The 14,117-nt window shown below is 37.0% G+C and overlaps 1 protein-coding gene across 1 annotated transcript in view; it reads left to right on the top strand.

Moving 5' to 3' along the window:
• col7a1 (collagen, type VII, alpha 1) overlaps positions 1-14,117 on the top strand; it is a 67,140-nt gene that overhangs the window by 15,938 nt on the left and 37,085 nt on the right. The window contains exons 11-30 of the mRNA XM_016515898.1: positions 459-666; positions 757-876; positions 3,610-3,765; positions 4,237-4,356; positions 4,521-4,670; positions 5,295-5,411; positions 5,880-6,026; positions 6,319-6,444; positions 6,752-6,898; positions 7,080-7,199; positions 7,308-7,574; positions 7,656-7,799; positions 8,977-9,102; positions 9,335-9,481; positions 9,782-9,907; positions 9,990-10,136; positions 10,216-10,335; positions 10,440-10,589; positions 12,521-12,657; positions 12,811-12,937. Of these exons, the coding sequence (XP_016371384.1) occupies positions 459-666; positions 757-876; positions 3,610-3,765; positions 4,237-4,356; positions 4,521-4,670; positions 5,295-5,411; positions 5,880-6,026; positions 6,319-6,444; positions 6,752-6,898; positions 7,080-7,199; positions 7,308-7,574; positions 7,656-7,799; positions 8,977-9,102; positions 9,335-9,481; positions 9,782-9,907; positions 9,990-10,136; positions 10,216-10,335; positions 10,440-10,589; positions 12,521-12,657; positions 12,811-12,937 (2,902 nt within the window). The remainder of the gene's footprint in view (positions 1-458; positions 667-756; positions 877-3,609; positions 3,766-4,236; positions 4,357-4,520; positions 4,671-5,294; positions 5,412-5,879; positions 6,027-6,318; positions 6,445-6,751; positions 6,899-7,079; positions 7,200-7,307; positions 7,575-7,655; positions 7,800-8,976; positions 9,103-9,334; positions 9,482-9,781; positions 9,908-9,989; positions 10,137-10,215; positions 10,336-10,439; positions 10,590-12,520; positions 12,658-12,810; positions 12,938-14,117) is intronic.

Below are 14,117 nucleotides of genomic sequence, written 5' to 3' on the forward strand. Positions count from 1 at the left end.
TTTTTTATCAGTCTGGCGAGTAAACAAAAAAATTTACTAGCCAATGGCGATTCAATTGCCAAGGTGTCCATAGAGGGCTGGTAGGAGACTACTTCTCAGCATTTATTTAACTCTATTAATTAATTATTTTGTATTGAAATATTTTGTACATTTTAAGGGTCACTGAATTTTTTTTAACACCAGCGTTAATTTAGTATTACTTATTTATTATCATGGTATTTATTAATGTGCTTTTGCTAATTATGTGATTTGTCTTTTAATTTGTTTTTATTTATTTATATTTTTATATAGCTTTAGTATTTTTATTCCAGTTGAAGTTTTAGTAATTTTAGTACTTCAGCTCAATGTAGTTAGTTTTGCTACATTTTTAAGTTTAAGTTTTCCATTGAATATTTATTTATTTTTTATTTCAACTTTATTTCAGTTACTCAAAATTGTTTACATAGTTTTAGTTTTAGTTTACAATAACAACAACAACAGTGGATCAAACAAAGTGTAGCATATTGGTCTCCACTGAAAAGTATTTTTACCTGCAGGAAACCATACCAAGCAACCAGCAGAGCTACACTGCACGAGAGCTGCGTTCAGGCACAGACTACCTGATCACTGTTATTGCTCAGTACCCAAACACCTTGGGAGAGTCAGTGTCTGGCAAGACCCGAACAAGTGAGAACTGAACACAACAGAAATATGTGTCATCTAAATCAGCATCTCTTAAAAAACTCTCACTCTCTCTTACCCCAAACTACCCTCTAGAGCCTCTCCAAGGTGTGACTGCACTGCGACTGATCCAGGCTGGGTTTTTTACACTGGCTTTGGGCTGGGACACTCCAGCTGACCAAGTACAGGGTTACAGAATCACCTATGGACCTATAGGTGAGACTGGCACACTTCCATATGGACAATAATCCATACTTCTACTGCATTTTTCAGGAATGTTTTTACTCTTTGAATAGTCAATACCATAATTGTAGTGTGAGTCAGTGAAAGAGATTCTGGAGGATAAATATGTAAGAGATAAAGAAGAAAAGGATGACTGGGCCAAGCAGCACTGTAATATATAGTAGTTTTATTATTTTTCTAAAGAAGATGTGAGCAGTGTTTGTACAGTATGTTCAAAATTTGATCTGATCATTCAGAGAAGAAGAAGTCTCTTCAAAAAGCCACATGATTGAACATTAATTTCTGTTGCAAACAGTCCACTGTAAAACAGTAGTTGAGGAATTTGAACAAACCCTTAATTCTAAGTGTGAGCAATAGTAATAGTGATTATGGCCTTAGCAAGCGCCACTAACTAATGATTTTAGCAGTTTGATAAAAGGAAGATGGGGAGGTGGAAGAGTGCGTTTTGGTTTCCCCAAGGCATTTTTGTCAATTGCTTAAAGGAGTGCCAGTTTGCTTTACCTGGTTGGTATCCAGGTGTGAGCTGGCAGAGAACAGATCTGTCAGATTAGGTGTGGCCCTATGTTTAATCAGGTTAGATTTTGAAGCTTGAGGAAGGTGTTTCAACCTGCCTGTCTTAGCCCAATGTTGCATGCAGATGAATAGATGCTGAAACTGTGATTTAAAATTATACTATGTCATTAACTGACTCATATATTGATGCTATGCTGTGTTTGGTTGGCCAGCTGGTATGAGTTGCTGAGCTGCTACCACTGTACCAAACCCCCAAATGTTTCTGAAGATGTACCAAAACATTTTGAAATGAAACATGAGAAAAAATGTATTTCTTGGTTATGAAAATCTATAAAAAGGTACACAAATAAAGAGATAATGCATTAAAGGCAGAGTAAGCGATTTCTGGTAGCCAATGTTGATATTTGAAATCACCAAAACAAACATGCCCCTACCCCAAAAGGGTCTTGCCCCTATTTTGATAGCTCCGCCCCACATATACGTACTCAACCCGGCAACGATTAGTTCTGTGAAACAAAGCAAAACCAATGTTACACCATGTCTACGGACGTGAGCGGCGCGGCAAGGAAACTGCTGCCGGGTTTTATTTATGACGTGCTGACACAAATTTCAAATGGTTTTCAACGGTCGTTTGATCGCGTCCAGTGTAGGCAGACTTTAGCTGTTGTAGACACACGTTGTTACTCACCTATTGAGAAGAAACAAAGCAACCTCGGCGTCCGATCGCAGGCCTCCGCTCCTTGAGTTCTCTCCAGCGCTGGAAAGCTAATCCGATATTTACACGGGTCCTACTTCTTGCCTTATCCTTCCGCAGACGTTTTCCTCTTTAGTTTTTTATCTCTATCTCTCTGTCGCTCGGCTCGGCTAATGTCCATCACATACACTGAAAGCTCTCTCCTCCACATCACAAGTAGACACGCCCCTTATTGCTGATTGGCTACAAGTTTGCTTTGCTATTCGGCCCGATTTAGTTTTCTAAAGTGTTTTTGAAAAATCACATACCCTGCCTTTAAGGCGAGTAAGAGCATTCTAATATATGTACAAACCATTTTTGCTTTTCAAAATATTGAGAGATTGATTGTGTTAGTCAGAAGAGAGAAAGATGTCACATTTGCTGTTACTCTGTCACGGAGCTGCTCTCTGTTCCTCGGATTCTGCTCGTCTAACACACTTTGTATAAAGACATGAAAACATACTTGGTTTTTAAAAACTCTTTATTTACCTTGATGTGGCAGCGAGGTGTAGAGCTGTTGGAACGCATACACACACACTCGACTAAACAGTTGTTTCTCAGACAAATGAGAACTTCAACAAACTTGACTTTCAGTTGGATTGGCATACATGGTGGCGGCTAGTGATGGATGCTTTCAAAATGCTGTTTCGAGAGCTTTGAATCCTTTGTTTCAAATAATTTGGGGTGGGGGTGGTGGTTCCCCCTCAGTAACAATCACGTTTCGGACCCCCTCTCCCTTGTCAGGCCCTTGGAATCGTCCTAACCTCTGGGGGCGCACCAGATAGCGATACCCATGTGTATAAATTTTCAGCCAGTTAGTCTGGGACTGCTGAGTGGAGTAGCTGTTGATATGCATTGTTTTTTTTTTTTATTACTATAAATATTGAAGTTGGGTTTCTTCTCTTTTTCTCATTTTGACTATTTTTTTTCATGTGTGGGCTCATTGCACTCTACTGTCTTGGGAGAGAACGAAATTAAAGGAAACATTTTTAATTTAATGCCCTTAATTTTTTGAGGATGTTTAAACTGTTGACCCTCCATCAGTATTAGAAACACTTCTGTGGCAGTGTTACCTTTTCCTTGTAATTTAATGCCAAGGTAATATAATACAAAGTATAAATGTACATTAAATTAAAAAAAAATAAATTAAAAAAATGTTAAAAATATTCAAAAAAAATAATAATCACAGTCTGTGAAAATGGTCCATTGAATTAATGATGCATTGACGTTGGGCTTGCAGCTTATTAAGTGAGTCATGACCTACTGTAAATAAGCAGCCATGCTGATGGATGAGTTCATTCAGTAAAGGATTTGTCAGACTGATTTAATCTGGTTATTCCTGAGTTTAGTACAGTATTTGCACACTGCGAGCCATAGTTGAAAACATTGTTAGTCATTTTTTCTGCATGGCATAATTCATAACTTATGCTAATTGATTTTCCTGATTGATTTATTAACAGGTCAGCCTGCTGCACAGCTGCTGGAACAATCTGTGGGGACAGAGTCTACTTCTCTGACTTTGGTCAGTCTTAAGTCAGACACAGAATATGTGATCAACTTGTACCCACTGTTTCCCCGTAACAGTGCCTCACCAGCTACCCTGACTGCCCGCACATGTGAGTACTACCGTTCAAAATTTTGGGGTCAGTAAGAATTTTTCTGTTTGTTTTAAAGAAATTAATACTTTTATTCACCAAAGATGCATTAAATTGATCAAAAGTGACAGACATTCATAATGTTAAAAAACTTTACTATCTCAAATAAATGCTGTTGTTTCCACAAAATATATTTATTAACACTAATCATGTGACACTGAGTACTGGAGTAATTGCTGCTGAAAATTCAGCTTTGCCATCATTGCCAAAACTGTAACAATATTTCACAATATTACTGTATCTTAAATCAAATAAATGGTGAGTATTAGAGACTTCTTTAAAAAATATTAAATCTTACCAACCCTATACTTTTAAAAGGTAGTGTATATGAAAACACACTGACACAATCACACACTGTTTTCTCCTCCTGCATCACTAAAGTGTTCATCCTAATATATAAAGCTCTGTCTTTGTATGTGCCTGTGTTTGCAGTGCGTTTAGAGGGAGTGCAGCAGCTTTCCGTTGAGACTATCTCAAGCAACAGTGTTCGAGTCCGCTGGACGGGAGTGGTGGGGGCCAGAGGATATAGAGTTGTTTGGGGCCCTTTCACAGGTCAGCACATTTTTGAAGAGGCTCTTTTTAATGAAATGCACTCATAAAGTGATGAATCACCCAATGAGGATGTCTATGAGTGCTTTAGGTCAGATATGATTTCACATTGTGTTTTTATCAGATTCCTGTTTTCTGCAGAGTCTTTTTGTATATGTCTCTTTCAGGAAGTGATGCGGAGACCGTAGAACTGGGAGGTGATAGTGAATCTCACACTCTGGGGAATCTGAGACCAGACATAGAGTACATTGTTACAGTCATCGCTCTGTACAATGGAGAAGCTGAAGGACCAGCAGCCACTGCACGTTTTAAGATAGGTACACAGATACACATGCAGACATATCTTCAGTAAATTGTACATCAGGACAGAGAACATTTTTAAAAGGCATGCACTGATTTGGAAATGATTTCTGCAAGAAATAGTTTAGGCAATATTTCTAAAATAAACCACTTAATAAAATAAATAATCTAAATACTCTTCTTCTCTTTCAGAAGCCCAGTTAGTGTCTAGAGTGTTCATTTGGAGAGTTGTGTATTTAGTAGACCATGCGCAGATGGTCTTTAGTTAAGAAGCGTGCAGAGAGAAAATTTAAGACAGCATAACAGGAAACAAGATGTGTCTTTTTTCCATCTTGCGCACATTTATCATACACAGACAGTGAGGTGTTTGCCTTCAATTTTGCCATTGACTCACTGTCTGCTAGATCAGAACAGAAGAACTGTTTTTTGTCTTATGACTCACAGACTGCAGCAATCGAATGCGTGAGGGTGTTTGTATATGCGCATACATGTTAGCGCGAGAGACTAAGAGAAAGGAGGCAGTAACTGTCTATAAATATAACAGGACATAAAGTTCAGAAAGATGGAAGTCATTGTTTTAATATTTTATGGGACAGGAGGGGAGATAAAGCTAAAAGGTGTTTAATGCATTTGGCTTTCAGAGCGCTCAGAGCAACAGGTACTGAGAGCCACGACTACGGGACCCACCAGCATCAGATTAAACTGGAACCTCATACAGGCCGCCAGAGGCTACCGACTGGAATGGAAAGCCGGAGAGAGTATGAAACTAAAGCACACAAACACACTGTAAAAATTGCCAGGATTGTAAAAAATGGAACAGTAAAATCTTAAAATACAACGCTGCATTTAGATCATTTTCTGCCATAACACAGTAAATGACTCTAAAAATACATACATGCATTAGTTGGATGATTATGGTAATTTATGGAAATTTACTTGGAACCCAATAGTTGCAACGTTACATGGAAAAAATAAGCATGATCAGCCTGAACAGTTAAAGGGGTGTTTGCAATACATTTTTATCTAATATGAACAATCTGCATACATACAACTAATTTTACATGAATAATGAACTGAAACATAAACTTTGCAGACTACAAAACAAAAATAAAAGTGACTACAGCAACAAGAAAAAAATACACAAGCAAACTATGTACAGTATGACTGTAGAACAATTGTTGTGTAACACTTTTTTTATGATCTTTATGTGATCCTGCTGACCGTAGGAGGCAGAGTTCAGAAGCAAGAGTTCCCAAAAAGCACCACCAACTATGAGCTCAGAAGTCTGCAGCCGAACACAGAGTACATCATAACTCTATACACACTCTACGAGGGGCGAGAAGAAGCTACTTTCTTTTCAACCAAGCCAACAGGTCAGAAAAATTATTTGATGAATTACAATATGATAGTGTTTTAAATATCAATATTGCAGTTAAAAAGACACTGGGGAGACCAGTAGTGGAAATCTTTAATTGAATGCAGCTTTTTCTTTTCATTACTCAAGGTATTATTATAGTCTTTTTTAAAACTGACAATTGGACAATTTCCGAGTTTTTTTTAAATTCAAACTGCATTAAACAAGTTTGTGAAAACGTGATGGTCAATGTTTTTGTTTCTGTCTTGCATACCTTTCATGTAATATGCTGACGCATGGGTTGTGTTTAGTAGAGCAGCAAGTTGGTCCTGTCACGAACCTGAGGGTGGTGGATTCACTCGGAAACATTATTCGATTAGGATGGACAGGAGTCTCTGGGGCAACACAATACAACATCATCATTCTTAATACAGAATGTGAGAATATTATTTCCTTTAAATACAAATACAGTATGACAGTATATCATTAAAGTGTTGTTTTGGGATATATGTGACCCTGGACCACAAAACCAGTCATAAGGGTAAATTTTTTGAAATTGAGATCTATACATCATCTGAAAGAATAAATAAGCTTTCCATTGATGTATGGTTTGTTAGGATAGGACAATATTTGGCCGAGATACAACTATTTGAATATCTGGAATCTGAGTACATTCATGAGATTTTCATTAAAGAGATGTGCCGCTATAATGATTGTTTGAATTGGTTTACCCATCTTTTACAGCAAATGCAGAGGTGAACAGAAGAGTTCCTGGGAATCAGACCACCTTTGACCTACGGGATCTTGAAGATGGTGTACGCTATGCTGTCAGTGTAAATGCACTTATTGGATCCAGTGAAGGGGAACCAGCAACAGTGTACATCGTAACAGGTGTGTGCATGCATACTTTTTCTGATGTGCAAGTGAGGTTGTGTTTTTAAATTGTCCAAGTTATATCAGGTGCCTAAATTGTTCCATAAAAATGTAAATACTACTAAAGATACTCTGTAGGGTAACTTAATGGGAATATATTATGTCAGAAAATAACTGCTAGTAACTGAATGTTAAACAGAACCGCCACTGAGGGTGACCAACTTGCGGATAGTTGGGAGCAACAGTCGACGAGTCAGGATTGCATGGACTGGTGTTTCAGAGGCAACAGGCTACCAGGTTACCTGGAGACAAAGCAACAGTATGTAGACGTGTTTATGCAAAGATTTGGGTTTTCTTTCTTTTTTAATTGATATCACAAAACTTATGTTGGTTTTAATCTGTCAACTGCTCTCTCTTTCTGTTTTAGCTGCAGAGCAATCTCGTGTCCTAGGTGGTGATGTCACTACCTACACTATAGACGGGCTGCAGCCAGATGATTCTGTTGTTGTGGGTGTTGCCCCAGTGATTGATGGGCAGACTGGAGAAGTGGTCTCTGTGTCTACAAGAACCAGTGGTTCTACTGGAATTGTTACAGGGCTAAGAGTCATTGAAGTAACATCTGCAAGGATAGAAATATCCTGGACTCCAGTGACTCGAGCAACGGGCTATAAAATAATCTGGCGGCGAAGTGATGGTATGGACAACTATACCTTGAGTGCAATAAATTTATGCTAACATGGGCATGGAAAATATTTTTTTTCTTTTTACATTGTAGGAGTGGAAGACTCTGAGATTGTACCCGCTGATGTGGCTTCCTATGCCATTGATAGACTCCAGGAGGGTGCAGCCTACCAAATATTAGTCTCAGCCCTTTTTAACTCTCGGGAAGGACCTTCTGCCACTGTGACTGCAAGGACAGGTAGTTGTTGTCTTTTTGCATTTTGATATATTCAGTTAACCATATGCATGGACCTTTAAATGCTTAAAGTCAGCATGAAATTAAAATAGATAATTCTTATTTTTTATGGAATATTACAGTGTTTATTATAAAGTAGGGCTGTCACGATATTAGATTTTTCACACCACGGTTATTGTGGCCAAAAGAATTCATGATATCGTTATATCGCGATATCTATAGAAACATTGGGGAATCAGCCAAATGAATTTTTACTTTGTTTATTTAGTTGTTCTTTTTACCCAATGAACATAAGGATACTGATAAACACAGGGCACATGCATTTTCACTTTTCACTTCTTCTTCTTCAGGTCACAGATGGCCTGAGACTTTCTCTGTCTTCTTTGAAGCTCCCTATGAAATAACAAGAGAGAAAATACTGTCAAGTTCAACAGTATGATGAATAAATATGGACATCAAAACTGATACTTTAACCTGTTAACTTGCGTACCCGTATTTTAATCTATTTAACCTATAGAAAGATCATACTATCTAATCAATTTACAATGGACAAAATCAATATATACATAAACCTATACATTTGCATATTTTTGTACTTAAAAAATACCCTGCAATTGTACTTTTGGTATACTAAACTGCTATATTTAAAGCCTGCTAAATTGGAACAACTAATTTGATTTAATTGCGGAAGTACAGTAGTGCTGAAGTCCAACCAAAGATATACAGAAGTATTTGATTGTGCTAAAGTGGAACTATTGCAAGTATACTTTAGGTACACTTTAAATATTTTGCATTTAAAGGCCGATATTATTCAAAGATCATACAATCCTCATCAATAGTGACATTAAAACACATTTTAGGCTTAATATTAAGAAATATGCGTTGTATACAAGTAGTACTCCAAAGGAAGATGAATTATAATTTTGCATCAGTAAGTCTCGAGCGATATGTCAGTAAATATGTTAATAGTTTTGAACTATACTTAGTATGAAATAAATGTATTTTAAATATATTACTTTTTTACTAGGGGTCACAACAAGGAAGAAAAGAAGATTGCAATTTCAGTTTTATGCCGACTTTAAAGATTAGTAATTTCTGAGCTTTCAGCAGTAAGCAAGGTTTAATCTCAGTGTATTTTTTTAGTCTGAATGGCTGACTCTATCCTGATTCTATGCTTTAGATCAGGCCATGGTGGGTCGCGTCACCAATTTACAGGTGGTGGAGGCCCAAGGGGAGGTTGTTCGAGTCAGCTGGGTTGGAGTTCAAAATGCGACTTCATACAGAGTACTCTGGAAAAGGACTGATGGTGAGATCTTATAGTGATTTTAATGTAAATGCTCACATAGCTGAGTGTAAGTGCCATATCCTATAGGAAAGAAAATATTGATATCTCAGTTTTCTTATTTGTCTTATTGAGAATCTAAAAATACAAGGGTGTGTGACCTCCAGGGGCCACAGCTCATAAATTATGTAGACTATAGAAGTCAAAAGAAAGCCTCAGCCATCATATAAAAATAAAACTGTGAGTGCGATTGTAGGTGGAGAGGAGCGGAGTCAGCTAGTTGGTGGTAACGTGAACTCAGTGGATCTGAGGCAGTTGGATGAAGGGGCACAGTATGAAGTGAAGGTTCTGGCTCTAGTTCGGAACAGAGAAGGCCCACCTGTCTCTGTCAGAGTCACTACGGGTGAGTGCTGTTTGTCTGTGATGTTTGTTTCTCTGTTTCAAGTCAAATGTACTTATATGGAGAAGTCATTAATCCGTATTCTCTAGGGCTGGGTTTACAATATCGATTTCTCATTTATTTACATACATTTCTATTCCACAGAATTAATATTTACACAGTGTACAAAATAAAGACATGAACACAAATTATTGTTTGTGTGTTATTTTATTATCTTTTATTGTGGCTTGGCTAAAGATAAGATCAAATTCATCAGAGATGTTTCCTTACAAAAGTGTATTGATATCACTGTTTGTTGTACAGGGGGCCAGAGAGGGACAAGAGTAGAGGGTCTGCGTGTTTTGGACTCGACCCCAGGGGGGCTCCGTATAACCTGGAGAGCAGTGAGTGGTGCCAGCTCATATCGAATCTACTGGAGGTCCTCACAAGGTAGTTATACAGTCACACATGTAACCACACACACGAACCAGACTCAACTAACTTTATGTTGTTATATGCTTGCTTTGACTAGGTGAACCTGAATCAAGTCGTCTGATTAGTGGCGATGCAACTTCATACACCCTCGATGGACTTCGACCTGGTCTGAGCTACACTGTAAGATTGTCTGCTGTGGTGGACGGTCAAGAAACTGAAGCCACCACCATCAGAGCAACCACTGGTACACACGCCAGATTGTATCTCAAATTTGATCTCTGTCTTTCTCCAGACTCTTTTATTCAATATATCTCTTTTTTTAGATGCCCTGCCACCTGTGACTGGTTTGAGTGTGACTGACAGTACTGAGAATTCAGTCCTTTTAGGCTGGTCACCAGTAACAGGAGCCACAGGATATATTTTACGCTGGACAGAGGAAGAAGGTGATTTTTCTGAAAGTTTAGGAACTGGTAGTGTGTGGTTTAAGGATCAGAAGCACAATTATAGTTGAATGCACTTTTTAGTGTTAAATTCTCTCTTTCTTCAGACACAGGAACGGGTCAGTCTGAAACGCTGCCTGGTACAGCCACTTCTTACCGTGTGACAGGTCTACGACTGGGCCGTCTGTACAGTTTCACCCTGCAGCCCACCTTCCAAAACCAGGTTGGACCTGAGACCAGCGTGAAGGAGCGCACAGGTTATACAGTTTCTGTCTCTTTCTCTTCCAACTATAGGCAAATTGAAATACATTTTTTAATATCTAATCTGTCCAAATTAAACAGTTTAGATGAACATTTAATTAACTGATTGTTAAAGATAATGGCATAAAACACATGTTAGGACTCCAGATGACCTGTGCATGTAGTCTACTTTTTAAGAATAATTTAAATAAATTATACTATATTATTGGTATTTTAACTAATTAAAGTACTTGTTTTAGTGTTTAATTTAGGGCTGTCAAGTGATTAAATTATTTAATCTAATTAATTACATGATATGCTGATTAATTAATCACATGTTAATTTTGGCTGAAACCCCCCCCCCAATAGATAATTAAAAGTATTTTTTTAATGAGAACAGTATTGAATAGATATTACTAAAAAGTAGCTTTAGAAAGAAATATGTTGATTCAGCATTGCTTAAATAATGAAAATAGATGGATATTAATGTTTTTTAAATTAATATTGAAATGAAATTATTAGTGCTGGGCAACGATTTATCGTGATTAATCACATCCAAAATAAAAGTTTTTGTGTACATATTATATGTGTGTGTACTGTGTATATTTATTATGTATATATGAATACACACACATGCATGTATATATTTAAGAAAAATATGTTTCTATATTAAATACATTTATATGTAATATAAATTATATGAATATAAATATATACATGTAAATACACATGTAAATATTTTCAAAATATATACTGTATGTGTGTCTTTATATGTACATAATAAATATGCACAGTACACACACATATAGAAACAAAAACTTTTATTTTGGATGCGATTAATCATTGCCCAGCACTAGAAATTATATTTAAAAAAATTTAAATGATATTCTAAATATGAAAATAAATTCGCCAGTAGGTGGTGCCAATTCACTGTCTTAATGAGTGAGTCATTCAGTCATTCATAAAACCAATTTGTTAAAATGGCTGATTCATTCAGAAATGGCTCACTCATTGGCTCACTCGATTCATTCAAAAACGTGGATTTATTCAGTAATGAAACGATGCTGCGTGTTGCTCAGAATGGCACAACAGTTCTGCTGTGTCTTTGTTTCAAACTATTTTTAAACAGCAATCTTGCTTATGTGGTATTGATAAACGGCATCATATGACAAATTTAAGACAAAAACAATGCTATACAATGATATTTTTGCCATCATATCATGAATTTTAGGAACATACGGTATAACTGCGTTTTCATAGGCTACATTACACAGTCAATTGTTGTCCTGCGTCATGTTCATCAGCAACTGCATTCAATCTAAGATGGCGTACAGGTCTGGGCCAGGGCGGGGGATAATTTTAAAGTGATATTTTTTCCAAAATTAATCACACCAAATTGACATTAAATAGACAGCTTAGTTTAAATGCATTTGTGTTTAGCATAAACATAACAGATTTAACTTATCGTTAATTTTTTTACTGTTTGAAAAAAAAATACAGATCTGACTCTTCTGGTGAAACCTTTTGTGTGAATTATTTTTTATACAGTACTTTTGACTTTGAAGTTAAGGCAAATTATAGCCTGCAATGAGAATACAGTGAATAACATACCATTACACTGGTCAGTCACAGGGAGATTTTTCTCTCACTACATGCTCTCCCTGCTAGCACTTTTCGTTTGGGAAGTTACAGAGACTGACAGATGATCATGGTGCTTGATGTCATGTTGTACTTTCACACTATCACTGTGCAATAAATGTCATTTTCATTTATAAAGAAATGTTCCCATAGATGATTTGCACCATCCTTATTTTTAAGTCAAGAGTTCATGTCTGTGAAGCTGATATGAATAAATGTTTGCATAAATGATTAAATGATTTTCAACATTGTTCTAGTTACTCTTCTGCTGTATTCCTCACTTAATATGTTTAATAAATCCACGTTTTAGTGTGTGTGGGTGGGCGTTTGGATGTTGTCTTCCTTGTCCCCGCGTCTCGTGATCGCTCTGGCCTGGTGGGACCTGTGTTGTCTCTGCTTGCCAGTTCTGCTGGATCCTTAACCTCCATCGGACCCAGAGACTCCCAGGTGCAGTTCTATTGGTACTATCTTAATGTGGTGTTCCAATTTTTAATACATTTTTATGTCTCCAAAAAACACTGCCAGGAGAGTGCCCTCTTCTGACAGAGTGCATGAGGCATTGAGCTGGTCAGTGTGAATAAAGTGCTTGTAATACTCCAGATGGGGGTGGTGATGTACAGTGAAGATCCAAAAGTGCGCTTCCTCCTCAATCGTCATAGCAACAGTGAGACCCTTCTGCAAGATATTGTGACCACCCCATTCAATGACAGACCAGGAAATAATATAGGTGTGTTTGTGTTTTTTGTTTTTTCATTTAATTGTTTAATTTTATGTTTGTGTACCATTAAGTACCTAGTATGTGTACATCAAGTTAACACAAACATGTCCAGGTCATGTTTCAACCCAAAATCATATGGAGGATAAAAGTGAGGAAATATGTATTGCATACTGTATATATTGCATAATGAAAATTAAGATGATTTTTAGTAGTGGTTGACCGATATATCGCCAAGGCCGATATATCGTCCGATATTTTTTTCAAATATCGGCATCGGCCGATAAGTTTTTCTGTTTGGCCGACGCGTTCGAGGCAGGACTTTTATTTTGACGGCGCTGACAGCGGCAGTGCACACATTCTCCCTCTTGTTCGCCATCGTCGTTAAAGGGGTCATATGATGCTGCTAAAAAGAAAATTATTTGGTGTAATGAAATGTGTTTATGCGGTTTAAGGTTCAAAAAACACATTATTTTCCACATACTGTACATTATTGTTTCTGTCTAATACGGATAGATGTCTAATAATCAGATAGAACGGTTAAACAAAGGAATAAATGTATACAATGTATTATATTATTAGTAATAGAAAGGCAAAAATTATAATACTTTCTCGTTTGCCGTCAGCATTCAGCAAATACGCATTTATATAATTTAAACAAATCTTTGAATGACTAATGAACATTTAATTTCACCAACCTTGCAAACTTAGTTGAATCCAGCTGTGAGATCGTGTGAAGTGCGCAATTGTATCCTGCATGATCGCGTGTTCTCTGCGTGACGGTCGGTCCGTACAAATCGAATGCTTTAAACATTAAATTCGTGATTTCAAATTATGCTGCGCTTTATGCATTTGCCCACTGTCATATTCATGTCCTTTTCACTGTGTGCTCCATTTTCAAATGATTTCAAATTTCTTGAATATTAATGAAAATAAATGAAATTATATCGGCTTTATATCGGCCATCGGCCACTCTGCTTTCCAAGATATTGGCATCGACTGTCAAAAAACACATATCGGTCGACCACTAATTTTTAGTACCCTTACGGACCTACTTACTGTAGTTGTTATATGTGGAGGCTGAAGGAAACAGGCTGAGTTGTGGATCTAAGTGCAGGTGGTTTAAAGGGGTCATATGACGTTGCTAAAAAGAACATTATTTAGTGTATTTGGTGTAATGAAATGTGTTTAT

The sequence above is a fragment of the Sinocyclocheilus rhinocerous genome, unplaced genomic scaffold (assembly GCF_001515625.1).
Source record: "Sinocyclocheilus rhinocerous isolate Xijiao unplaced genomic scaffold, SAMN03320098_v1.1 scaffold85, whole genome shotgun sequence".
Taxonomy (NCBI): Eukaryota; Metazoa; Chordata; class Actinopteri; order Cypriniformes; family Cyprinidae; genus Sinocyclocheilus; species Sinocyclocheilus rhinocerous.